Genomic DNA, 25,688 nt, shown 5'->3' on the forward strand with positions numbered 1-25,688 from the left:
GGTGTACAATGTCATTTTATGCCACACACAGAAAATGCAATACAGTCAGTAGCATAAAGGTTAGTTTATTGTACCCCAATGCTTAATATAAAAGATAACTGATTAAAATAAACATTCTCCCTTCATATCATGTTAGAAGACTCATATTCCTTTTGAGAATGAATATATGAAGACCTTTAATTAAACAAAAGAAAAAAAGAAAAGAAAAATTCTCCCTTTTCTTCTAGGGAGACTGAGATATAAATATTTTATAATTTATTTTAAAAGATTTGTGATATTCTTTTGCTGCTACTTAAGCTCTATATAGGAATAATAATATTAGGAAGAACAGAGGGGAAGTGAAAAGAAGGACAAGGGAGCATCTCTTATTTGGAAAAAAATGTGGTCACAAGCTAATGAGAAGGGAAATTGGGGCCTTGGTCCAAAAGGAAGCTTTAAAAAGACAGATACCCTAAAAAGGGAGATGAAGAAGACTCCTGACCTTCTGGGATGAACTGGCCTGCTGATTTCTATTTTCTGAAGCACCCTTTCCTTTCCGCTTAGGAATAATGTTAGTTGAGATATCAAAAATTGTTTGGCTTCTCTTGGGTTCATTCTTCCTGAGGGAATATCTATGGTGCTTTGCTTCCAAAATTTAGTATTCCTTGAGCTGATTCTAACAAAGATGTGCCTGGAGCAAGGAGCTGATTTGAGGGCTAAAGCTGGTAAACATGGGATGTCCAGTAAAATGCTCTTAAATTAGTTTGGGTATCCCAATAAGCTATCACAGGGACTGTACATCTGAAAAAAAAGATCTGTACATTCTGCATTCCTACTCTGAAACTGGACACAACAATATTATCAGTATGTTGGTGATACAGATCTTTACATCTCAAACCCAAACCAAACTGGAGATAGTATGATCCTTTGCTCCAAGAATAGTCACCCCATCAAAATCTTCAATTTTCCATTTTTTTGAAGTGAAGAATGAAGAATCCCTCAGGTAATGTTTCCCAGTTGCACCCAAACCCAATAGCAATCTTATGAACAGTATTCTGGAAACAGATAAATTGGAGCTGTTCTGAAAGGAATTGAGGAGTTGCTGCTCTCTATTTGCTATTTCTGTATTATTTATTATTATTACCCGTATATACTTGAGTATAAGCCGACTCGAGTATAAGCCGAGACCCCCCAATTTCACCCCCAAAAACTGGAAAAAGTTATTGACTCGAGTATAAGCCGATCCGCCGTTCTGCAAGCCTCCGCCGCCGGCGGAGGCTGGATCCGCGCTCTGCAAGCCTCTGCCGCCAGCAGAGGCTCGATCCGCCATTTTGCAAGCCTGAATACACAGGAATACCCTGTGTGGCCGCGGCTCTCGGGGAAGCCCTGGCTGTCCGCTTCCTCGCTCCACGCTGCCATTCGGGGCCCGCGCGTTCCCCGGGCAAATCGCGGCGCCCAGCAGGCGAGGAAACACGCCCGCTCCAGTCGCCCCCCCTTCCCTCAGGAGACGCGAAGCAAGTGACCGCCCAGAGCTTACCGAGGACTTGCGCGCGGCCGAGGCTTCGGTGCTTCCAGGATCGCGCGCACCTCTCCCAAGCCGCCGCCGTCCGGACACCTGCCGAAGTTTGGGGAGGTTTGGGGAGGTGCGCGCACACCTCCCCAAACCTCCCCAAACGTCGGCAGGTCTCCGGACCTCCGCGCCCTGCCTGCCTGCTTCTTTCCGCTCAGGCAGGCAGGGCGCGGAGGTCCGGAGACCTGCCGACGTTTGGGGAGGTTTGGGCACCTCCCCAAACCTCCCCAAACGTCGGCAGGTCTCCGGACCTCCGCGCCCTGCCTGCCTGCTTCTTTCCACTGCGGAAAGAAGCAGGCAGGCAGGGCGCGGAGGTCCGGAGACCTGCCGACATTTGGGGAGGTTTGGGGAGGTGCGCACGCACCTCCCCAAACCTCCCCAAACTTCGGCAGGTCTCCGGACGGCGGTGGCTTGGGAGAGGTGCGCGCGATCCCGAAAGCACCAAAGCCTCGGCCGCGCACAAGTCCTCGGTAAGTTTTTTTGTTGACTGGAGTATAAGCCGAAGTGGAATTTTTCAGCCCAAAAAGTGGGCTGAAAAATTCGGCTTATACTCAAGTATATACGGTATTTTATTTTCATTGCTATGGTATGCTCTTCGTACATTGTTGTATGTTTAAACTGCGTAGCTTACAGCAGTATATAAATGAAAACAAACAAACAAACAAACAAAGGACTACAGGAATTCTGCACACAGCAACCATGGTCAAAAACTATGAAATGTTAATGATATAAGTAAGCAATATTTTTGCACATTTCTGAAAACTTTTAGCATGGTTGGTTCAAGTGTGTATATAATACACATGTGCCTCTTTGTAGGATATTTAGTGTCCTATTGGCAATGAAAGAGAGAGTTGGCAATCTCTTTGACAGAGAAAAATGTACAATGTTGTGTTAATACTTTGACATTTCACAGTCAAGGGCAATATTCTTTCCATATGCTACCACATAAACTCCCATGAATAACCCACTCTAGTCAATAGCCATGCATCACAGTCTCCATGGATTTTTTTTTAGATATAGAAACCTATCCAAGAAGATTCCTGCCAAATTACAACAAGAATCTGTTGAGTCAATAATAAACATAAATAAGTCAATAGCCACCCTTGCACTAACTTGTTTGCAAAACATCAATTTTGCATTATTTTGTACTATCCTAAGTACATATTTTCTACATTCAGGTACAGACCATATATCTGAAATAAATGTGCTTTCCTCCCAACTATACAAAACCAGTAGTGAGTTCATATTATTTTCTTGCAAAATCTTTTTTTAAAAATTATATACTTTGTATAATTCAATATTAAATGAAGTAAAACCAGACTGCTGTCTGAAAACCCTAATAATGAAACTAAAGCTTCAATACTGCATTTTGTAATAAAATGCAAAACTCCTGATACTTGGAAAAATGGGAGGCAATTGAAAAACAGAACACCAAGTGACACAATCATGAGCTTATAAGAACACAAAGAAGCTATTATTGCAGATAATCCTGAAAAAACTTTTTGTTTCAGATTATGAAACACAATCCCATCCAGACTGGAACTGGGAGTCTAGTTTAAAGAATGGTGGCATCCAATCTTGTCCTCCTCATCTTTAATCCAGATAGAATTTTCCACATCTTTCTTTTTTTTAAAAAAGGCTTTACTGTGTACATTGTTCAGTATGTTTAGGAGGGTTAGGCACAGGGGGAATGTGGGGTGCAACTGTAGTGAAGGTAAAGCAGCAGAGTTTACTGCTATTTACTGCTATTATAGTAGACCCCAGGTAAAAATGGTCCATGTGCCAATTTTAACTAAGAAAAAAGCCCCCACATATCTATGTTTGAAAGTTAATATATAATTTGGATCCAAATTTATTCAGAAAATTTCATGTAAAGGCAAAGGGTGTCATATTTTTTTAAGTTGTAGTAGCATGGCCGAAATGAATGAAACTGGTACAGATATATAGAAGTTTGCCATAAAAAGCACAGAAATAACTTGGCTGCTATGAAACTACCAGTGGTCCTCAATGTATGACCACAATTAAACCCAGAATTATGATAGTAAGTCATGCCAGTCACTAAACAGTCACCATGTGATCACATCTGATTTTATAACCTTTGTATAGTAATCATTAAGCAAACATGGACACCACCTGTATAAATAAAAAAAATCAAAGTTTTAAGGTGAGATGGGAGAATAAAGGAGTCAGACAATTTAATTTAACAAATTGAACTTTTAAAATTTAGGCATAACCCATCTCTAACTGATTCTAGGAGATATACAATAAGACCAAACAGAATAGCAAATACAATGTTTATAAAAATGCAATGAAACAGAAGAACAAGAGCTAATTCCAAGTCAGGATAACAACCATGATACCTTCAGACAGGAGGCCCAACCATTCTAGCCCTGACTAATTTAAAATGACAAAAGGGAAATAAGAGATAAAGCATTCCCGTTGGAGTGACAGGAAGATGACTCACGAGCAAGTGGTGAAGGGAGACTGTACAAGGCTTTTCCTGGCTTTGAGCTCTACTGGCATGTCTGCCTCCAGCCTGAGAAAATTCTGTCCATGAAGGAAATGACTCCAGTGCTATCTAGAGAGATGACTGAAGCCAAAAAAGTGAAGAGCACAACAGTGTGTGATCGGTGAGGAAGGAGTGGATCATGAGTGGAATAACCAATGAGTAGCACACTTAAATTGGGAGATGCAAGAAAAATTGACCCAAAAATGAAGGTAGAAGACAACAAGACAACAAGGTTGTTGAATTGTGTGTTTGTGTTTGGGGTTTAACATGTACTAACCTTTTAAGAGCTGCCTGGCTTTGCTTGACAAGGGCAGACTACATCTCCCCCCCAAAAAAAAATCTAAGCAGGGGCACTCATTTCTATTGAGTTCAATAGCTGTTGTTGTTGTTTTTATTTATATGTTTCATCTGATTGTAAATTGTATATTTCTATGATTTTTTTTAAAGATAATAGCTTACTGAGACTGTGATCACGAGAGCCAGAAAGTCTGTTAAGTTTGTTCATAAAAAAGGCATGATTTCGGATGGTGGGTTTGTTGTCACTGTGATTTGTGATGGGGGGTCACGAAGGGAGGCTCAGCCAATCTCACTGTATGCATGTTGTACTTTGATAATAAAGGTTCATTCATTCATTCATTTCAAGAGTGGGGAAAATGCTTCTGAGATTATCCTGCTGGTAAGAGAGTTAGCAAGCTGAGTTGAAGGAAATTTGGATAGGAATTAGAAAAGAAACTATTGAGGCCAGATGTTTGGAAGTTTCTCTTGGGGATTCAGTTTTCTTGAACTCAGAACTGCTGCTATGTGATTAAACAGGGCAACTCAAGGAGCCAGAAAAATAATAGCAACATTTTTTTTTAATCCCAGCATATATTCAAACTCTCTTTCAGCATCCAGGGGTTCCGGGTTGAAAAGAGCTTGTGGGGAGAGTCCAGCTGAGGTAGCTGTAAGCAAATTTAACTATAGGGCATTTTTCAAAGGAGATATTCATGGAGTTCAAAGGAGCAGCACAGTTTTCAAACAAAAATGTGGCTTTTGTATTTTAATGTAGATACTATGCTTATCTGTTATAAGAAATTAGGGGCCCTTTTTCCCCTCCTTACTGGATGAGTGGAAATATGAAATTACATCCTGCTATTTCTTTTCATGACTGTAACGTAGAAGGGAAAAGAGCAATTAAAAGAAAAATAGCAGGTTTGTTATTTTCTATTCTGCCTCTGCTATTTACCAGCTTTTGTAACCTCTACAGAGGTAATCTGCTGTGCAGTTCAACTCAGGAAGGAGAACAGTACACAGTACAAGGGACAATTAAACACCTACTCTTAACCTGAACACCTTCATTCTTTATTTTCCTTAAAAGCCAAATAAAATACTGGTAATAATCATGAAAGGCAAGGGTTACTGTTTTCTTTTCTTTTTTTTAAGCCCATTTATATCCCGCCCTTCTCCGAAGACTCAGGGCAGCTTACAATCTAAGAAGCACAAATCAATGTGCTTAGCAATAGCCTTCATTCTATGTATATGCCTGCTTATTAGGGCTTTCGGGGGGCCCCAAGCAGCATTTTTACAAAGTCAACTTATTGCCCCCAACAATCTGGGTCCTCATTTTACCTACCTCAGAAGGATGGAAGGCTGAGTCAACCTTGAGCCTGGTGGGACTCGAACCTGCACTAATTGCAGGCAGCTGGTGTTACTTAAGGAGGCATTAGCCCACTGCTCCACCAAGGCTCTTTCTTCATCTTCTACTGCCACCTAACAGCGATTCTGGAGTTTTGAAGCCCAGATGTGGAAGCATCATCACCATGCCTGAAAAGAGCTCCCAAGAGGGCTTCTTTAGATACTTCACCAAACATTCTGAGGCTGACTATTCCAGTCTTATGTTCTGATATGAAACATATCCTCTCTGTGATATGTTTAGGTTATATGAAACTTGCTTCAGCCTTCTCTTAATTGAATGCTGCATTTAGAGTTGTTTAGATTTATTGTATTTATTTAATACAATATTGGAATTCCTTCTTTTTTACATTGTCCTGAGTGGTATTCATTTTAACATAAGTAAGGTATCCTTAAAGTATTAGTAAATATATAGGAAGGAAGATCTATCATTTTTGTACTTCTGGAGAGAGAAAAGAATTCCTAAGTTTTTATAAAGGTTTCTTATGGTAACACCCAGGATTGAAACTCAGGTAAGCTTTGCTATTTTACCTGCTAGAGACACATAGGGTAGATGCAATTGCTTTCCTACTAAATGGAGAGATCTCGACTGACTGATATTTTGTATTAAATCAGCATTCTGTTTATAGAGAACTGAATTACTTAACCCTTTTGACAATGACAGATCTATCCACACTACAGTCTTGAGAAATTAAAAAATACTGATTGCTATCTTCAGTTACAGCCTTGCCTCTAGATTTTATACATTAGTGCTAGATTTTTCAACAGAACTGTGCATCTTATAGCTTTGGATAATCACAAATACAATTAAAAATTCAAATAGGCTATCTCTCTAATGAAATTTTGCATTTTAAAAGTTGTGTTTTTCATCAAATTGTACCTTAAGTTAAATGTTATATGGTTTTTTCACTAAAAATAAAACTTGTAAGGAAATTTTTAGAATACTTAGTTTCTTAAGATTAGTTTTACATTTATTTATTTATCAAATTTATTGACTGGCCATCTTACCACAGGATAATTCTGGGTGAGGACAGACATCCTTCCACATACATACATATAAGGAAATATACATAAAAGGGACATAATTTCTGCCATAGTTCAGTGCTGAAATCTTAGAAAGTTTTAGAAACCACAAAAATGAGGCTGACAAAACAAGTGCATTTTTGGAACCTATCCAAGAAAGTTTACATCCTGGAGATCTGCAGAAGCCCACTTTAGAGTGCTAAACAATAATCATTATTAAGAGTTATTCTGCAGTAAGATGTCTGGCCAATAAATTTAACAAATAAAATAAAATAACAAATAAAATAAAGACTGCTTAGGCATATTCATAGAATATTTATCCATACTTATGTGCCTCCCTAACAACATAACTATTTTATTGATTGTGGGACAAAATTCTGCAGCTAATCAGAAGCACTGCTAATATCCCTTTGAAGCTACTTAGCGAATCTCTGTAATTCAGGATGTTCTACTGGGGGAAGAGGGGAAGTGGCTGTCAAAATTGTGACTATGACTTCACTGCTGAAGCATCATCCCATCCTGCATATCATCTTGACTTTTTGTAAAAAAAAAAACTCCCCTGCAGATATTTCTGCAAATACCCTCCCATATCTAACGGTGGAAGTAAAACTGCTTCATGGCTTTACTTGGTGTTGCTTCTTCTCCAATCACTAGTTGCCTCTCACACAGCTCTGAAGCCAAGAATATATCTGTGTGCATTGCAGTAGGACTCGTGATGTAACGAAAAGTAAAACTGATACTTCCCTCCAAAGGTGATATTCTTGAGTTCCTTTTTCATAAGTAGAAAGTAAGTATGGCTTCAAGACAAAGGAGCAAAAGAAAAAAAATTAAAAATGCTTATGGATGGCATCATAGATTAAATTTAAAATAAAAAAAATATTCCAAAATTTGGCAACTCCCAACTTTTAGTTGACTAGATGAACATTAGTTCAGTGGAATACTTTGTCAGTGATTGTTTTTTGAGCACAAAGTATATCCATGATTCTGACATCAGTGATAGTATTTATTAGCTTTTGTTCTGTCAGTTTCTTTTTTAATTGCTTTTGATTCTTCCAATTAACAGTGTCTTTTTCAATGATTCTTACCTGGAATTGTATGTTCAAAGTATTCAAGTTTAGGTTCATAACTAATGCTTCCAGTGACTAGTCTGTTTTTTCTTTATCACTGTTAAATTATTTATTCTCTTTATAGTCCAAAGGATGCCCAGATTTCTCTAGCAACACATTTCAAAAACTTAATTTTTATTTCATTCAGCATGTCCAGTGGTCCAGTTTTAATAGCCATATGTGACAAGTGAGGGAAAATGGTATTGACAATATATACCTTTGTTGTTGTCAGTATGATGTCTCCAACTACATGATCCCTGTTCCCTGTCCCTTTAGCTAGGAATTATTAGACTAAAATATCTGGAGGGCGTCAAATTTTACAGTCATAATTTATCATGCTATATTCTATTAGTTCTCTAAGCCTTGCATTAAACTTCTCCTGAATTTCAATCTATCAATGGGTAGGAGAGGGAGGAGGGGTGATTATGCTTGTAAGTTGTATCAAAGAATTTTCAGATCACACTACACAATGGCATGTTCTACCACTGGAAAACATGGCAATCATGTCTTCCTTGAAAGTCTGTTGAAGGGCCCCAATACTGTAGATAGATGCACATAAAATTCCTTGATGCAAAGAAACCTTACAAGTGAACTTCATGTCCAAAATGAATTTCCCACATTTTGGCATGAGTATTAATTCACATAATTATTTTCCCCCTCAGCACAGAATTTGGCAAGTTGCTAAGAGCCTTTACTGATTAAATAAATAAATAAATATAATACATCTTACTTCAATTTATTTCAGTAACTCTGAATTTGAAAAGAACATTACATTGTTTTCTTTTTTTCTTTAATCCTGGCTTTGTAAATAGAATTAATATGCTATAAAGTCACTGAGGGCATTATCCAAAATTGTGAGAATAGAGTTTTCCTTGCACAACAGAATATGCTCTTTAGTTCTTCCATCTTCCTGTCCAGATTCATCCCAATAGAGTCTCTACACATTCCAAAGTAGATTTGAAGGGGAAATTTATTTTGCTAACTCTCTGTTTCACTGGTGGGGATAATAGAGTTAGAAAATAATTTTATTGTTTATTTTGTAGATGCATGCTGCTGTAACCAATCTATTTATGGCGGTATAAATAAACCCTAAAAGCTATGAAGAGAAAATAATAGTGTGGTAAGAGAAACATATGCTACATCCAATCCATGTAGATAAATTGAACATTAAAAAGTAAAGATTTATGGAGACAATCCACATTCTTAGGGCTTTTCCCATCAATAAATTATAATGTTAGCCACCCATCCTTAAATCAGTAGAAAGCTATGTATGAAATTCTTCAGCCCTGTTGAGTCTGTATTGCCTCTCCATTTAGTCATCACCCGCAACCTACCTTTCCTGCAAAATAATGGGTGCAAAACCCAGAGATTTGATATTTTTGATATTGATTTTCAATGCAAATACAACTTTAATGCCAGTACAGCTAAGAATGACTTAAGCCTGTTTCAGTCATGGATCAAGGACAAGATGAAGGTAGAACAAACATAATGCTAGGGCATATTTTTGAGTACAGATGAGAACATGGCCTTAGGACAATTACCAGAAAAAACAGTGAGGCCAGTAATATTATAAAGTAATAATATTTTTAAAATTCTGCTGGATGTGATGCCATTAGCTGATGCTAATATTATTATTTTTAATTAATTGCATTTGCAATTGGACAATATCATAGCTAAACAAATGCTAATGTTAGTGTCCTGCTTAAGTTGAAAAGTATTTACTATATTAACAGTGACTGATTAAAAATAGATTCAGAGACAGAAAAATAGCAGCTACAGATTAAGGGTTTCGCTGCCATTCCTCCTTACCCTATCAATATTTATCTGTACAAAGAAAGCAGATCCATTCGGCTGTTCTTTTAGTAAGAATGGGTACGTAGCATGTGAATTCTTTTGTTAAGCCAATGACACAAGCTCCTTGTACTCAGCTGTGTATTACCTGCCTGTGGGCTCATCCACACAGCTACTTTGCCATGATCTCTCCCTATTTTGAAACCAGGGAAGAAATTGTTGGCAGAAATCACAGTGTAGCCATAATGCACATCTGGACCATGTCTATATAGCCATTCCACAAGACCTAATAAGGGTAGTTATTTACCATTTTCCCTGAATTAAATTTGAAAGAGCACAAAGAATGAAAGGAGTGGGAAAAGCCTCTACTAATCATTGTAGAGTACATATATGAGTATGGTGCTTGTAAAGTCTTGTAAAGCATTTTTTTTCTAATTGCTCCCCCTTCCCTACAAGATCTCAGAATCTATTGGATGGTAACAAAATGTTCATCATTCTTGGTTGCAAGGCACCTGAATTTGTGACAGATGAAATTGTCACATCACCCAGAATTCAAAAAAATACATTTTGGTGCATGTGAAAGTAATGTTCCACTATGGAGTGTTCTTGAGTATCTCCACACAATTTCTCCAAAATTACCTATTGAATGTTCAGCATATCAACCAACTAACCACCAGGTGGCAATAAAGAGGTAGAGGTGTTTTCCTTTCTCTCTGTTGCCATCTGGTGGTTTTAAATTGTATAACCATGAGGCAGCCCCTAAATCAGGGGTCAGCAACCTGAAACAGTGAAAGAGCCACTCGGAACCGGTTCCCTCACAAAAGGAAAAACTGGGAGCCGCAAAAAATGTGTGCACATGTGCGGACATGCGCGCATGCGCAGAACAGGGTTTGACTGAAGAGTGGAGCCAAGGCGAGATATGCACCTACCCTGCATATTTGAATTGATTGGTTGAACTTTTTTAGTCCCACTTTTTTTGGGGGGGACTGCACATGGCAGAGGACTGGGAGCCGCAGGAGACGGCTGAAAGAGCCGCATGTGGCTCTGGAGCCGCAGGTTGCAGACCTGTGCCCTAAATCAATGATGTTGAAGAATTGGAATTTGACCCAAAGGTGCTGTTCAAAAGGCAACTGAACTGAAGAAGCTTCTTGGATAGGAAGCGAAATGTTTTCAAAGAAAAAAAATTCCCTTACTCCATCCCCCACCCAGTTACTACACAATAATATCAGAAATAGTTTTTGCATTGAACATAGACCAAATAAAGTTTATGCAAGAAGCTGAGGCCTAGCCACTAATCTTTTCTTTTTTCAGATATGGGTTTTATTTCACAACTATTTTGCCACAGTTACTGCTAGCACTGGTTGAATAGTTGAAGCTCCACTTGCTTACATCTTTATAGAAAACACTACTGAACAAGCTATATTCTTATTTAGAAATAAGAAATTGATATCCTAATATTATGATGTTCCAGAACACACAAATGTTCCATCCTGAGTAACTGAACAATAATCACACATTGAATAGAGGTGAGAAATGCAGAAATTGTATTTTGATCTGCTTTTCAACACTGTTAAATACAGCTTCCTCATCAGGAATCACTAGGATATCTTGACTACATGTATTAATAATTAGTTTCTGAGCAAAACATTATTCTTAAGTTGCTAACTGTATGTCATATATTTTAACACTGCACAGAGAAATCTTGACACAGTAGCCACAACTTCCCTGAATACCAATAAGTATGTATATGGAACTTAAAGCATAGAAAAAGCTGATAATAAAAGAAGAGAAGAATGTTCAGCCCAACCATAACATTTAATCACAAATATGCAACTCTACTATATAGTATTTATGTTAAATGAGGAATTTTAAAGAACTCAGAAATTACAGCATGAAGTATAACACTGCAAATAATGTTTTCTAAATAATGCAAAGACTTCCACTCACTAAAGTCAAGCCAAATGATTTTTCAGGAAGTCTCTGGAATAACAAAAAATGACACATAGTGGAACAAATGTAAAAAAAAAAAATATTTTAAATTGTGAAATGTTAACTTAGAAAAAAACTTCAGTTCTAAGGTATAACTTTATTTCACTTTTTATGCCAACCTCACCCCCCCAAAAAACTCTTAAAGTTCCTTTTGCTATATCAACTTTACTGTGCCTTAATGTTAATACTGAATTGTCTCATTCTTGTTCTATCATGGTTTTCTTGTTTTAGTATTCTGGTTTTGCAGAGATATAATACCTAAATCTTTTCTTGTCTGATTGTTCCTGCTTGTTTCTACATCTATAGTTCATCATGGATTTATGGATTGTGTATTTCTTTTCTTTTCTTTTACGTCATGGATATATAGGGGTATTGAATAGCTATAAATGTGTAGAAAGTCTTACAGGTTCTACCTGTTTCATAAACTGTACCCACAGTACTGATTTATTTATTTATATTTATTTATTCAACAATGTATACAGTTGCCCATCTTATGCAATATAATCCTGGGTATCTGCAACAACAGTAAAAAGAATTAAAAATGTTAAAAAAAATACCACAGAAGCTCTCAGGATATCCCCATCATTCACAAAGAACATTTCTACTGCCACCCTCACACTAGCCCAATGCTTGTGGGCATAGTCAGATCTTTAAGGCTTTTTGGAAGGCTAGAAGGCCATCTCTTCTGTATTTCAGGTAAAACGGTGTTCCAAAGGATAGGAGTGGGCTATCAAGAAGATATGCTGCCATAAGATAAGGACTGGGTTACCAAGAAGGTATGTACCATAATGTGGCAATATTTAAAGGAACTGGAGCTTGCTCACTGTTTCAGACTTAGTGGAACAAGCAGAATAAAAAAGAATATGCTTGCAAATAACCTGGTCCTATGACTATTAGGCCTTTAAAAATGATAATCAGCACTTTGAATTGCATCTGGAAAGAAACTGGAAGCCAGAGCAGTGCCCGCTGCAGTGATGAATCCTAAGCAAACCACGGGACACCAAAAACTGAATGTTGTCATCACATTATGGACCAGTTGCAGTTTCCACTTGCTCTTCAAGGGCAGCCCTGTGTAAAGTGCATTGAAATAATCCAACCAGGATTTACATGGTTATCCAACCCAATTATTTTCTTTTTGAAGGAGTTCCATTGCCTTATTGGTACCATAACAAAGGAAGCATCACAAATAACCATCTTGGCTAGATTATTTTTAATAGATAATCTTGGAATGTCCAGTGCCCTTGGTCTCCAACAAACACTGGTTAGAGGCTAAGAAATGTTTCAGTTTGGACATTCCGTGCATTAATTAAGCATGACACTCAGTTATATCCACAACATTTTTACTTACCTTATTGGTTCTCTGCAGTTAAAATCACCTTAATAATGACATTAGTTAATATCCTTGTGTTGGCTCTAAAATAATCCCCACATTATTGGTGGGGAGTGTATGTTCTGTGATATAATAGGAAGTATTAACTGCTTGTTTTCTCTTTGGTTGAAGCCAATCTTTCCCCTTCTTTGAGCTTGGAACTGTTTTTAATAGCAAGTGGTCAGTAACTGGCATCCGTAGGTGAGAAAGGGGGGCAAATTGCATCACATACATTATGACATCATAACACAGTTACAGACACTTGCCTACTTATATCAGTCAATTGAAATGCAGGTATATCATAGTTGCATTTGCCCAAGTGGATGTTATGCTGTCACTAAAGACCTCGGTGAGCTGCTATAAGGCTAACCTTTTATCCTAGTCATATTGTTATTTTTAAAATAGGTTTCTTTTACATTTAGGTGCATGTTCATTAATGTTATTAGGCTGCTCAGGTTTAGTTGGGAGGTGAACAAGAATTACTTACTTTAGCAATAGCACTCTTACTATTTTATACCAAATCATCCATCCATCCATTCTGTTTTTTAGCTAAAAGTGCATTGCAATTTTTTAGAAATAAAAAACCCCTTGTTCTAAATCAAATTTGCAGTTTTCCCCCTCAAATCTCCTATTCTAATTACTCTGCAAAACAAATGTAACTTAGTATTACATTTACCTTTAAAACCAGCATATTAGCAGCCACATTAACAACAACAACAAAAATCATACCTATAATTTCTAAATTCCTGAATTCAAGTTCCTTTGCTAAATGTATGCATTTTGGGTAAATGTATTCAGAGGCAGACTGATTGAAACTTGTTTGAATTATACAACCAATATTATTCTTGGCACTACTGTTTATTTATTATTTACTATTATTTACTATTATTTTTGCCCTTCCCATCCTTACATGTGGCATGTTGGGGGTACAGGGGAAATAAGAGGGAAAATATTAGTCACATAAACAGTTATAGATCTCATCTACATTACTTGATCATCAAATAGCAAATATTTTATGATATGATGAATATACATCAGTAAGTGAATCGCATACCACTTTTTTTCCAGGAATAAAAAAGTTCAGTATTTACCTTCAGTCCTGTCTGGCAGCTTTGCACTCTTACTTGTTGTTCCAGCATTTACAGTTTCAGAGGATGTGCTTAGTTTGGTACTGGGGTCTCTTTTGGGTTTTGGTGGTGGTTGCTTCCGTGAGCAGCTACTGCTTTCATCATCAGTGCCTCCAACAGAATGAAGTGATTGGGATCTTACGGTAAAGCCACTTGAGCAAGGGTGGGGCAGTCTGTCCTGAGGTGCAGGCATCGTCATAAATCCCATACGAAAATGTTTGCCTATGTAGCTTCCTTCGTTGGCTTTCCCCACTTCACCACCTAAGCTGTAAAGAAAGCAAAAGCACACAGATAGATATGTTGTCAATCAATCATTGAACTTTAGCATGGCTATTGGCCAATTAAAAGAAGACATATTCTGAAAAAGAAAGCAAATAGATGTCATAATAAAGCTAAGTAATTATAAAGTTGATGTGCCCAAAGCCCATATTTTAGAAATGGCAAAACAAAACTTAGCCACTAAGGGACTATTATTTAATTACTGTAGCCATGAGCAGATTTCATGATGTTTAAAGTAGGTAGTTTTACATTGTTCGTAATACTTGTTCTAATATTTAGGAAAAGCATTCCTTCAGTATAACACAGAGTTGCAGACCTCTTTATTTCATGCAAATGATTTTATGTAAACAATGAACATCAGCTAGCACTTCGTTTGAAAACCTCTTTCTGAATCATTATTAATTTGATTTGGATTCAAAAGATGAAAATTACAATCACAAGTGAAATGTGAGATCACTTATATTAAGCATGAACCATCCTCTCAGGAATCTGTAGTTTCCCTTGCTTCCTTCATTTTAGATAAATCTCCAAATCTTGTCATGTACAAATTCCTTCCATTATTTTTGTCTTGTTCAAGAAAGTGGGCAGGTAGAAAGACTACAGAGTGATGGAGAAATTTTAAAAAAGCATCCCTCACTCTTTGACAACTATCAAACAAGCTCAAAAGCATCATGTCCAAACATTTTAAGAAAGAAAATGAAGTTTATAAAGCATAAAACATTTTTCAGGGTTTCCCCCCCCCAGGAAAATAGAGAACAAATTACAACATGTTACCATCTTAAAAATAGCAATTGGGACCAGAACTTCCATCTCTAAATGATGTGGTCATTTAGTGAGTTTTGGCCAACCCTTTTTGCCCTCATCATTAAGTGGCTTCCCCCATTGACTTTGCTTGATGGAAGCTGGCTCATAAGGTCACAAATGGTGATTCCCTGGATGCTACAACTATCATATATACATGCCTGTTTGAATATGAATCATGATCATGTGACCACTTGGTTGCTACAAGAATCATAATTGAGAGGACCAGTCATAAGTCACTCATAGCTGACTATTTAATATAAATATCATTGCTGTTAAATAAGCAAGAACATTTAGAGTGCTTTGTGAATGGCACTCACATCCTCCCAGTATTCCAATATTAATTCATATTTTTTTCATTTGTATTTTTTAAAATAGCTTAGGGTTTGAACAACACTTGGCATAACCTATTGGATACATTTTCACTGCAGCAAGTTGCTGCCCAGTCCCAAAGCAAAATGCATATACAAAATAGTTACAACCCTTTTTCTATTCCATTTCTTAAAATGCTGGAATTCTGCCAATCTATGCTTGGTAGAAAATGGAAAGATTAGCCTCACACTTCTTTCAAACAACTCATCAATTGGATTACTCTTTTTAAACAGAAAAAATTTAAGCTGAGCAAGCGTGGATGCAGCACCTGTCACATCAAATAATCTCTCACATGCAGTCACACTTGGCTGTTCTGCATATTTAAAAGAAAGCTCTGTCTTTTTACCTAGGATTATGCCACTTATTTAATTTAGTCCCCCACCCCATTTAAAAAAAAATAAAGGATATGTTTAAGTAGGCATTTTTCAATAGCTGTTGTAGAATGGCCATGAATTGAATGGTAGACTGCCACAGTTCTTTGTGAAAGATACTGTTATTTTTTTCAGTTGATCATAACTGAAACTACTATAGCTTTTATTTTATTTCTAAACATTTTCATTGTGCCCAGAAATCATCATTAAGGGTCAAATATAAGTGTAATTTCCTTTGCTTTTTTTGTACTATTGATTTTGTCTTGAACATTGATGTAAGGAGAATTAGTTGATCAGAGGCCTGTCTGCTCTCCCCTCTTGTAGCATAGGAGACAATGCAATATTAAAATATGTTTTTCTGCAATAGAAAATGAGGCCAGATAATACAAATGATCCTGTAGATGATCTCATTCTGTTACTTTTGACAGAACAAGGTCTGTGATCTTCACTATTCAAAAGATAAGGTCTTGCTTATTTCAAAATTCTATTGCAGGAATTTCAGCATTCTGAACATGCTGCATAGCTTATTAATATATATAGAAATACAAGTCCAGAATATTCCCCAATGAGCTTTCCATTCAGACTTGCTCACGTTCAAATTGTATATGTTGCAAGGAATAACTATCTGAAATCAAATACAAAATAATGCATTTTGAAAAGAAATGTTCCAAAATGAAACATAAGAATATACATTTCCAACTGTTCATTCTCTATTAATCTTGCTTTGGAATTGCATTCTTGATTATGGTGAGAATAGTTATTATGGGAAATAATCTTTATAAACTTCAAGATTTTGGACTTTGGCTATTCTAGGCACTTAATCAGCACGCCTTTAGATTTGTGTTGGACTGAGATTAAAAATTTATGTGGAAATTTTTCCCATGAAAAAAGAACATTACAATACCATATCACAAATCAAAATTGTATCAAAGATCAATTTATTTATTAATGTCATTGATACAGAAAACCTCCATGACCCTGACCAAGGGATTTCAACCAGGTTTGAGACATTTTTTTAATACATATGCATTTTCTCACTTTAGAAAAAGAATATATGCAACTTCTCCTCTAAAGTAATTAGCACATTCAAATTTTAGGTAGCACAGGATACAATCCACCAGAACATTTTCCTGTGTGAACCCCACTGGCAGCTGTACAAAAATATGGAAATTGTTGGTAGATTGTGCTTGACATTTTCCAATTCAATTATTTAAATCTAATGACATTTCTTTCATTCGTTGACAAATTATCTGAGAATTAAGGACTCAAGCTTCCTTGAAATCTCTATTTCCATTAGCAATAAATGTAAAATATTATACTGAGCATATATTTTATGTGTATATACTTATGCAAACATAACTTTTTTACTTAACGTCAGAAAAGTTCTTTCAGGATTAGCATAAATTGGAGCTGTAAATTGGAATGTGTCTAAAAATTGAAGCTGCACTATTTTTAATCCAGTCAAGACAAGATTCTTCAGTCCATGAAGAATCCCATTAATGGGAGGAGAAAAATAAAGAAGGCTTACATCCGAACAGCTGCACATAAACTACTCTTGAAAAAAAAATGACTATATTACAAACTGATCTTTTTTTCAGTCTTGTGCACAGCTGTGTGTAGATTAGTACATAGGCATAAAACACATCTTTTTAAAATGCAAAGCGTTTTGAGTTTATTTAGATTAGTTTTTTGAATAAGGCTCTTGATTTATGGTGTGGCTGTTGGTTTTCTGTGTTATCAGTGCTATTCTTTTCCCAATGAAGATGTTTGTATGGCAGAAAACATTTTTACTCCCAGTCTTATTTTTAAAACAGATTCATGAAATGTAGGAGTCCTATACATTTAACCCAAAGAGACTCTGGTACAACCATCTATTTCAACCAATTGAAAGTTAAGCACCTGCCCATAGAATGCCAACTAAGATGAAATTCCATTCCATTCCACTCCAGAATGGCATCTATATGTCTTGGATAGAATCTAGTTCTCATTTGGTTTTCATTGTCAGAGATGGGAAAGTGTTCTGAAAGCTAATCTTGGCTAATCTCAAAAAAATCTTAGCAGGGTTTGATCTGGTAGTATTTGGAAGAAAAACTATCAGTAAATCTTCAGATTGTGATCTGATAATCAAAAACAAGTCTCACATTAGAGCAGTGGCAAACCATTTCAACACTACTTCAAAAATACCATGAATATAGTCATAAAGATGTCACACGTAAATTAAAGGATGCTTTGAAATTTTCTTTAGTTTACCAACCAGATCATTACATCGCATCTACAGAAAAGTATTGAGATTTTTATAGTAATGCTATAAGCCAAAATGGGGGAATATAGAGAGAGACTTTTAGAGGAGTGGTAACTATAGGATACAATGAAAAGTAGAAGCTCTTCCTTGTAGCCCCAGTTTGGAATAGGAAAAAAATACTCCAAATGTGAATGCAACAAAGCTCCTGTACCAAAAGTAGAATCTATTCAACTGCCCAGTTCAGCAGAACTTTCCAATATTTGTATCAGGCTTTTTTTTGGCAATACCAGGGTGCCAAAAGTTGCCAATGAAAGGTTTTTGCATTAGGAAAATTTCTGCATGATCTCTTCTGTGCTGTCAGGGTTGCCTGATTTAGGCGGGGGAAATGTTACAAAAAACAACCAAACCAAAAACAAAATGTTGAAAGCTCCCTGTTCAGTGAAACCTTTAAGTCTTGGGTGAGCCATTATATGTTATCCTCTGTTGCAAATAAAATGGATTTCATCCTGAAAAGGTCATAATCATGGACCTCCAAGCTCATGTAGAATATTTGAACAGTCTGAGACAAGTGTCTGGCCACATAATGCTTACCTCAAAGTGCTACTGTGATATTGGTTGGCTGATGGGGGAATTTTCACTCCCATATCTTAAAATTAATTTTCAAATAAAATTGATCTTCCTGGCTGTCAAAGAGCATCTTTTCTCAGTTCTGTTAGAAAATGCTAATCATGGTTCAATGAACGAAAACTTTTGTGAACCTTTGTCATTCATCATGCAGGTATCTTTGTTGCTTTGCTTAATTTCCATCTCTCTTATTAAATGTTGTTTAAGGGCTATGACTGCACGTTCATGACCCAAATCAAAAAGGCATTAAATAAAAATGCATATTTTCATTTCTTGTCCACTGTCCTACTCTTGGATGAAACAAAAAAAGTTGATTTGGCAACGATCACTCCTGAAGAAATTCTTACGCACAATGAATAGTAGCAACGGTTTGTCATACACCAGTGCTAACGTACATTGTTCCAATATACCTTAATATCTAGCTTGTCCCATTTTTACTAAACTAATACAGATTCTGAAAACTAATCATACAATATAAAAGTCATGTACTGTATGCTCAGTCTTACATAATGGCAACACCAGAATGTAACTTGTAAAACTGCGTGAGAAAACTCTAATATTAGTCACCTACTCTGGTCCTCTGTGCATGCAAAGCTAAGGACATATGACTTTAATATGATAAAACTACTCCATATCCAATATTGTAGATCAGTATTGACAGCTTTCAGACTTGCTTCTCATCCATGCCTAAAAGGCTGCAGGGTCTCATTCACTAACATTCTAATTTCCCTTTGAAATATGTGCTAGAGTTCTATTTATAGAACAACTTTATTCATAACAAAATCATAGCTAGTGCTACAATGGAATATTTAATCCTTTATGCTTAGCTTTAATACTGGTGTGTTTATTTCTTGATGGAAGGGGCTGCCTTCAATTGGGACTGTCAAATGAATAATTAAAATAAGATCTCTGTTTCTCTATGTGTTTGTGTGTATATAATGGCATTTATACTTGCCATCATATTATTCTGTTCCTGGATAAACAACATGATACAGGCAATGAATAAGACATAATAAAACAAAGGTGCTAAAATATGTGAAAATAATAATTAAGCAAAATAATTGCATTTGATTTGCACCAACAATATTTACCATTTTCCATATTTTTTATTCTTTAAAACCATGTTTGTTTCTACCATATTAAAATACCATTTCATATGTAATCTTTTATTCCTTAAAATTCTCACTTTTTTGTATTCATTTCCATAATTTTCTCTCAATCCACCCACTCTTTTTCCATATACCTCTTCTCCAATTCAATCTTAATTCATTCTGGGTTTTTTTTCATACTGGTCATTCACTTTCCATTCAATCTATATTAGTTCACCACTCATTTGCTCTTCACACTATCTGTATTTCCAATATATCAGTCCTGCTTCTGCTTTGGAAATTTTTTAAATCATATTAAATATTTTTATGTTAATTAAATTTTAAAAAATATAGTGATGTATGCAGAGACTGTATACACACACAGGCTATTGTTTCTGGCACACTAAATAATTCCTTATGTACTTATCACATCCCTTATATGCTATTTTATATAGTAAAATTTAACAGACAAACTCAAACTCAAAATGCAGCAAGAATTTCTAATAAAATATTCCACCAACTAAATCAGTTACTTTATATCGTGCACTATATGACCATATTATTAGATTTTCCTTCCCTATTCCTTGTTGGAGAAGGGGAATAAATATTACGTTCACACTGTTTACGTATGCAAATATGTCTGCTTTTGAAATAAAAAAAAATATTTTGAGACATTCTGAAAAATACATGCTTCATTCTGAAGATTTATAATCTAAATCAGTTTGTCCATATCTTGTTTTGTTTTGTTAATATAGAGTTTTAATACAGATTTTTCTTTGACATGCATGGATTTCCTTTCATAGTAGTAAATGAAGTTTTTACATGCCTGTGCTTGAAGGTGGTGCTTTTATTTTATTTTATTGGGGGGGAAAGCTTGTCTCACTTTCATAAATATGCTCTATCTAGAATCTTTTACAAATCATTATTATTTCATAGACAGATAGATGGACAGATATGGTAGATATAGAGCTTTGCAAATATAGCAAAACAATTTAATCACATTAAATACCACATTTTATCTTCTGAAAGAAAAAAAGTATTTCTTTCTTATATCTTTCAGTGTCATATTTAATTCAACATCCTCCCAGTAGTTTAAATTTAAGATGAAACTGTTTCAGAGGAATTTGCCTACCACTCTTAAATTAATTTTTAAAGAAAGTCCAGGTAGCCTGAAATAAAACAATTGTAACATTTATTTCTTTGCAATTTACTGTGAGTGAACTATTCTGCACCTCCTGGAATGACTTGAAATATCATTTTAAATCACAGTTTGGACCAGCCTTTCTCAACTGGGGTTTCAATAAACCCCAAGGTTCCATAAGAGGTTGCTAGAAGCTCCACAATACTTTGTGATAGGAAAAGAATCATTTTTGAACTTCATAAGTTGTAAAATACTAGTGTTCAAAATGGTGAGAAATTTATGTGATGCAACTAACTAAAGGCTGCCAACTTGCTGCTTTGCTGTTATAAACACTGTAAAACATATATAAAGTTAGAAGTGAATAGTCCTGTGATATTTTTTCATACTTTTTGAGATTTTTATTCAGGGTTTCCCTAAATCCTGAAAATTAATTCCAAGGTTTCACCTGAATAAAAAGTTGTGAAAGGCTGGTTTGGATTATATACATATGAATCCTGTGCTATCACACAGTTCTCCTCTGATCTATCCTCTGAATTGAGAAAACAGTAATTCGTTTGGAAGAATGAAATTTTGACTGGAACCTAAGAGAGCAAACCAATTCAATTCAAAGTATATTTTCTCATTCTGACTTAGGCACATTTTGTACAGCTGGGACACTTTTAAGTGAAATCCTAATAAAGATAATCAAAACACGCAAATGAAGCAAAACTGTTATGTTTGAGCCTTACTCAGAACAGATCTAGTGTTTTCTTGAACCATCTCAAAATGTATAATAACCACTAGATCTATTATTATGTGGCATTGTGTTGGCACTATTCATTAACTGTTGAATTATATGATTACCAGAGAAAAGAGCTATGTTTGATTGGGATTAAAGATGATTTAACTAGAGCCCCATTGGACATTTTGTATATAAATAAAGGTCTAGTAAATCAAGATAGTAGCTGTGACAGCAGGATCAAATTCCATCCCATTTTAAATCCATTAGCCATCCTGCCCTCTGGAACAGCTTTGTCCCAAAGTGAGATCAGGTCCAACCTTCCATAAGAGCTTAAAGACCTGTCTCTGCCAATTCGCTTGGGGTGCCAACAGAGGGGGTTCATATTGGGAGTGGCTGATTAACAACAGATCCCACCTTCTCCCCGGTTCATCATATTCCTTTTCCTCATCTTTTCCGCTAGGTTGATTTTATAATATTTATAGTATAGCATTTATTATTATCAATTACATAGTTTTATGTTTTAACATTGTAAGCTGCCCAGAATTATTGTGTGGCAAGATGGACAGCTAATAAATTTTACAAACAAACAAATAAGCAAGCCCTCATCAAAATTGCCAGGTGGACCAAGCAGGAACATGACCATATGAGTTAATTGTACTTTATTGTAGGCTACCTTTAGAGAATTTTTGGAAGTCTGAATATGCAATTTTCCTCTATCTTTTTCATAGCCTGATTAGGAACTGTAAAATTAGGGAGGGTCTCTTCAAAGCCTCTTGCCCCACTTACTATTCAATTGTAGACTATGTTGTCATTTATCTGAGCCTTCCCTAGGCAGTGTCTCTGGCACCTACATACCATTATTCCTCTGCCCTGATTTTTCTTTTTATCAGCCTTGCAGATGTACCTAGATCCTGCTCTCCAATATATTTACTTTAGATTATATTGATCCTGATAATTCTAAATGTCTTTGTGGAGGGGAAGCCTTGCAGCGCCAGTGTCAGTTCTTCCTTCTCCTTGTTTTCTCCTTTTAATGTCTGAAGATCTCTGGACCACACCTGGTTCCTAATTATAGAAAGAAAATGCTGAAAGTACCTACATACTGCAGGAAGATTTGTACAGGTGGGAACAGAGAGAAAGACTCTGCAGGCAGAGAAGTGGAGCAGCGATCACAATAAACTGCTGCTTAGCAGGCAACCGTAGGTGAAGGAGAAGCAGGCTTGGAATTCAGCAAACCAAAAGCAGGCAAGCAAAACCCAACAGCCTTACTACTTCAGCAGAGATGCTGAGAGCCTACAGCCATTTAGCAACTGGTGAAGCATCTGCCTTCCATCTTACTGCCCTTAGCACAGACTGGGCAATTATACAAAGCTAACTTTGCCGCAGCAGTGTAGTATAGCTACTGATGGAAACAGAAGCCCACTAATTTGCTGGTGGCTAAATACTTTGTTAAAAGCTCAGGCAACAAAAGAGAACAAAATTGTTCATAGCCCTGTTTAGAAATTATACACAGTGGCACACAGACATAGACATTAGTATAATGTAGGTTTGGTGATAAGTGTAAATTTAAGGGTTAGAAAATAGGAAACTTGGTTAAACCTTTTACATAAGAAAAGTGTCCCTGTAAACATAGGGAAAGGGACGCGGTGGCTCAGTGGGTTAGGACGCTGAGCTTGTCGATCAGAAGGTCGGCAGTTTGGCGGGTCGAATCCTGAGTGCCGCGTAACAGAGTGAGCGCCTGTTACTCGTCCCAGCTTCTGCCCACCTAGCAGTTCGAAAGCACATAAAAATGCAAGTAGAAAAATAGGGACCACTACGGTGGGAAGGTAACAGCGTTCCGTGCGCCTTTGGCATCTAGTCATGCCGGCCACATGACCACGGAGACGTCCTCGGACAAGCGCTGGCTCTTTGGCTTTGAAACGGAGATGAGCACCGGCCCCTAGAGTCGGAAACGACTAGCACGCATGTGCGGGTGAACCTTTACCTTAAACATAGGGAAGATATAAACAGCCTCTTTCTAAGTAGTCTCACAATCTCAAAGACTTTATTTTCTTCCAAATGTAAGCATTTTTAATCTTAAATCTTACTCTAACTCTTAAAATACCAATAGAAAAATTGGCTCCATCACTTTTATCAGCTGTCAATGTGATATTGGGGCTATATAAGAAGTCAGTGGACCAGTTCTGCCATGTGCAAAACTTAGTCTGCTTTAGTGCCTGAATGAAAAGCACTTTTCCTGAACCTCACAGACCTGTTCATATTTCAGACAACTGCAAACTTTCCTCTTGGAAGTGCTTAAATAATTAATAGTGATATAGCTACCATGTTATATAAAACAGATTATCAAACTAAATCTAATTCTATTTCATTTTTTTGCTACCTTTTAGAACAATCTAAGTGTACTTACCTCAAAATTAAACACAGGTGTCTTCATTTAACTGACATTTGTTAGACTATATCCTTTCTGCAAGCTTTAGTATACCTGCAAATTTTATTATCTAGTTCTATTAAAAGATAAAAATGATATAAGTCATTTGTTCATTTCCAATTATTATTAATGAGAAACAGAGCGCCAGATCTAAATACAATAAGACAGCCTGCAGATCCATTCTAAGTGAAACAATTTATTTTCTGTATCAAAATGTGAATCAAATTTTCTTACCAATCCCTTGGTTGGTAAATATTCATAATTTAAAATTATTTTTATTTGAAATCATTACTAGTCTCATCCGTTTTACAGCTAAATATAAAGTAATGCCGTTAGACCTACTAAAAAGTCTGTCCCCCATTTATTAATCTCTTTTCCAAGAAATATTCACCAAATTGTACTATTTGGAGGTGATTTTTTTTCTATGATCTGGGAGTTATTAATTTGGTTAATTTATTTGCTATTAGCACAAGGTTACCTGAAGTACATTTTTAAAATTTATTTTTCATTTTAGTTGATATTTTTGTTTCTTGGTTTCCTTGGCTGTTGATATTTTCTTTACTTTTCTGATTACTCTATTTTTAAAAGACTTTTGTAATTTTATTGTAAACTCCCTGAGTGGGGAAGTGGGTGGTGATCAATTGGGAGAAGTTCAGAGATTGGAGATTAAGCTACCATGTCTTAATAGTGCAGCAATATGAAGAAGACAATAGGTTATAAGCAGTGATGGGATTCAAATATGTGAACAACCTGTTGTCTGTGTGGATGCTGCTTCCAGAAGTCCATTCTGAGCCTGGGCAACAAAAAATTAGCTACCGGTTTTGCTGAAGTGGTGTGAACCACCGCTGAATCCCACCACTGGCTATAAGGGTTATTCCTATCTTCTCTCCCTTGTGAGGGACCACTATCCCATCCATTCTAGGAAGGATGTTATACTTTTCTCATTAATCACTCATATGAAGATGGACAATTATACTCCCTAATAATGGATTGGTGAGGCTACTGATGCATAGCAGTTGCTGAAGAACGAAGCCTAGCAATTATTTGCAGAGATCTGCAATCCTCTTCCCTATAAACATTAATTATGAAAAAGATCTCTTACCACAGGCTGACACTTTGGAATGTGTATGTTATATGTGTGTGTTTGCTGGAGAAAAGATTTCTAATATAATGATTCCATCAATGGTATAGTGACCACTTCCTGTGGGCCAGAATATAGTAGAAAGGCAAATACATAGTGACAACTCATCTGTTTCAAAAGCTGTAGCATCATTTATTTCTACCAACCATTTCTTTTATTTACAATGCTGTTTGTATTTGTAATTTGATTCCTTTAAGGAACATCTTAAACATGAGTCTGCCTAGTGCTGTGAAGTGGTGAAGTCTTTCAAACGTTTTTCCAAGATAAATTTTTATATGGTAAGCAGGTTTTTGATTGCCCCAATTCCTGAAACACATTCCTCTTTGAACATTAGCATTTGGAGAATCAT

General features: G+C 36.3%; 1 protein-coding gene across 1 annotated transcript in view; it reads right to left on the reverse strand.

Moving 5' to 3' along the window:
- NYAP2 (neuronal tyrosine-phosphorylated phosphoinositide-3-kinase adaptor 2) overlaps positions 1 to 25,688 on the reverse strand; it is a gene marked incomplete at its 3' end in the record, with an annotated part of 137,222 nt that overhangs the window by 53,662 nt on the left and 57,872 nt on the right. The window contains exon 2 of the mRNA XM_081328287.1: positions 14,099 to 14,400. Within this exon, the coding sequence (XP_081184413.1) occupies positions 14,099 to 14,400 (302 nt within the window). The remainder of the gene's footprint in view (positions 1 to 14,098; positions 14,401 to 25,688) is intronic.

Source organism: Vipera berus (genome assembly GCF_964194415.1).
Source record: "Vipera berus genome assembly, chromosome: 5".
NCBI lineage: Eukaryota > Metazoa > Chordata > Lepidosauria > Squamata > Viperidae > Vipera > Vipera berus.